Source organism: Alligator sinensis, unplaced genomic scaffold, assembly GCF_000455745.1.
Source record: "Alligator sinensis unplaced genomic scaffold, ASM45574v1 scaffold258_2, whole genome shotgun sequence".
Taxonomy (NCBI): domain Eukaryota; kingdom Metazoa; phylum Chordata; order Crocodylia; family Alligatoridae; genus Alligator; species Alligator sinensis.
The window spans coordinates 1135374-1138037 of NW_005842398.1; the positions used below are offsets into that span (position 1 = coordinate 1135374).

Below are 2664 nucleotides of genomic sequence, written 5' to 3' on the forward strand. Positions count from 1 at the left end.
CGGACCCTCCCTGTGGCGGGGGCGGCCGCGGGGCCCTGGCGGGGAGCCAGCCCTTTGCCGGCGACAAGCGTTTGCCTTTTTTGCTTCAGGGCTACGCAGAGCTGTACCCCATGATAAATCACAACTAGGTGTTCCCTATGGCTCTGAGCAGGACTATACTGACAGTTTAAAACTGATATCTGCATAGTGGACATTTATGTGTCCTGTGCCCTCTTCCTCTCCTTAGAATACCCTAAACAGACGTGTCAGAAAATGCAGCTGGCTTAATTTTCCTCCCATTGACTTAAGTGGGTGTTTTGCTATTTCCTTCAACTGGGCATGATTAGGTTTAAATAGGATCATTAATGTAAGGGCCTTGGAGGGATTTCCCCCATCGGAGTATGTTTCACCAGGCTTCAGAGGGCTGCGGCTGTCCAAATAAACTTCCTTAACATATACAAAGAAAACATGTTAAGAAATATGTCATTAAAAAAAAAAAATAGAAGGGCTTAGTAAAGATTACATTTGGTTGCTACCTTCACAGGATTAATAAAAGACTTACTTGTACGAATTCTTCCATCCTGCTGCATGAGTATGTTTTGATTTAATTAATGTATGGAACATTCTTGATTAACTACGTTCATGCTATGAGTTTCATGCTGAGAGTCAGATACAGCAGGGCTGTGCAAAACAGCATCATTTTGTTTCGACTTCCGTTTTGCTGTTTCAATGGGACTTTTTCTGTTTCTTTTCAAGTTTTGATTAATTTTGAAAGCACTGGTCCGTTTCATTTTGTAGAAACTGTTTTGCTGTTTTAACGATGTTTCGACATTTTGCCCATAGGCTATAATGGGGAAGCACAAAACTGCCTGTAACTTTGTCATTTATTGCCTGGTTCAGGTGAAACGTGCAGGGATGGTAGCCCCTTGTGAGGGTGTGAAGCCTGCCAAGTTTCAAGGAGACAGCTGCAGGGGTTTCTGGGAAACTGCACCTCAAACTGTTTAAAGCAAAACTCATGACACTTGCTGGCAGCAGCAGCCTCCTGTCATCTGGCCCGCAGATCCAGGAGCCCGTGCCCCAAGCAGGGCTATGGGACTGTTCCAGACTGCTCCCGGGAGTGCGGGCCCCCGATCTGTGCTCCAGATGACAAAAGGCTGCTATTGCTGCCTGGGACCGGTGCTGGGCGCAACCCATGCCAAGTGCTAGGAAGACTGCTGCTGCCACTGGCCCCACCTGGCAGCAACAGCATGCTGTCATCCTGCACGCAGATCCAGGGGCATGGGCGACTGGTAGGGGGCGCATGGGAGTGCACGTGACCCCCTGAAGGGGCCGGTGCATCTCCTGACAGCTGACACTGATGCCACCCCTGATGGCCACCACCATCAGCAGCTTCTATGGTTACACCCCCAGATTCAGGAGGCACCAGTCACTCATGTCTGGGGACCCGCACCCCCAGGAGGGCTGTGGGGCTGTGCCAGATTCCTCCTGGGGGGTGCCACCCCTGGATCTGCATGCCGGATGACAGGAGGCTGCCACTGCTGGCTGGGACCGGTGCTGAAGCCAAGTAAGCCCAGCTTTGAAACTCAAAATGTTTCGAGTGCCCTTGTTTCGTTTCAAAGCTGTTTTGAAGGCTTTCGTTTTGTTTTGATTTTGCTGTTTTGAGCTCGAAACACATCGAAACAGCTTTGAAACAAAACACCCGGCAAAATTTCGCAGAGCCCTAACATACAGCCCACTGCTTAGAACTATGGCGTAGTCTTTGCCATAAAGTATGACCCACAGGCATGAATGTGTTTGCACTCAAAAATCCTCTACAGCAACAGAAACCTTTTCCTGACAGAAGAGGTAAAACCACTTCTGCCAACTGAAATGAGGCTTCTGCCAGCAGCTGCAGTTCCTTCAGTAGCTGGTGCTTTTCCAGGGTGCACTTTGGGCTCTCACAGTTCAGATGCTGAATGAAGGTGCACAGAGCTGGCAGAAGCACACAAATGTCTATGCGTTTTTGGTGATGGCAGCTGCTTTCTGCTGTTGGAAGTTCTGGGGGTGGAAACAAGCCAGGCCAGTGAAACAAAAGATCTTTTATCTTTTCAGCATTATACCTTTCAGAACAACTTAATGCATTCCACATCAAAATGATTGAAGATGAGACTAAAAGTATGTTTAAGAAGTTGAATAGTGGTCTGGGAGTAAGGGTCTGTTTTGATTAAAAGATCAGTTGAGTTTATACCTTATAACTTATACCTGACTACTCTTCCTAGTTAACACAATAATTTTGTGACTGCAATATATGGTGTACATACCTGAGCAAGCTTTAACTAGGTAGTTCAAGTGCTGGTAGCAGTCTAGCATACAGAATCAACCATCAAAGTCCAGCCTACTTTACTAGTGTCCTAAAACAACCCAGGATATTCTGTCTTTTCCCGAACTCCTTCACCCACCTATTGTCTGCCTGCAGCAAGTCTCCACCCTCTTTCCTTCCCTATTCCAATGTTCTCCTCCTCCTCTCCCACACAAGCATAATTATCTGATGATCAGAACTCTAGTTTATCAACTCCTTGTATAGTGAATTTGTTGTTTTTTTTACCACCTAGACTTTTCTGGTGCTAAAATGTCATCCTCCACAACTGCACGGTCGGATGAATTGATTTTCTTTGTGAATGGAAGAAAGGTATGTTTTGGAGGGAA

General features: G+C 46.8%; 1 protein-coding gene across 1 annotated transcript in view; it reads left to right on the forward strand.

The window, feature by feature from the left end:
- LOC102376558 (aldehyde oxidase-like) overlaps positions 1-2664 on the forward strand; it is a 93280-nt gene that overhangs the window by 15076 nt on the left and 75540 nt on the right. Inside the window, exon 2 of the mRNA XM_025211249.1 lies at positions 2571-2647. Within this exon, the coding sequence (XP_025067034.1) occupies positions 2588-2647 (60 nt within the window). The 5' untranslated portion in view covers positions 2571-2587. The remainder of the gene's footprint in view (positions 1-2570; positions 2648-2664) is intronic.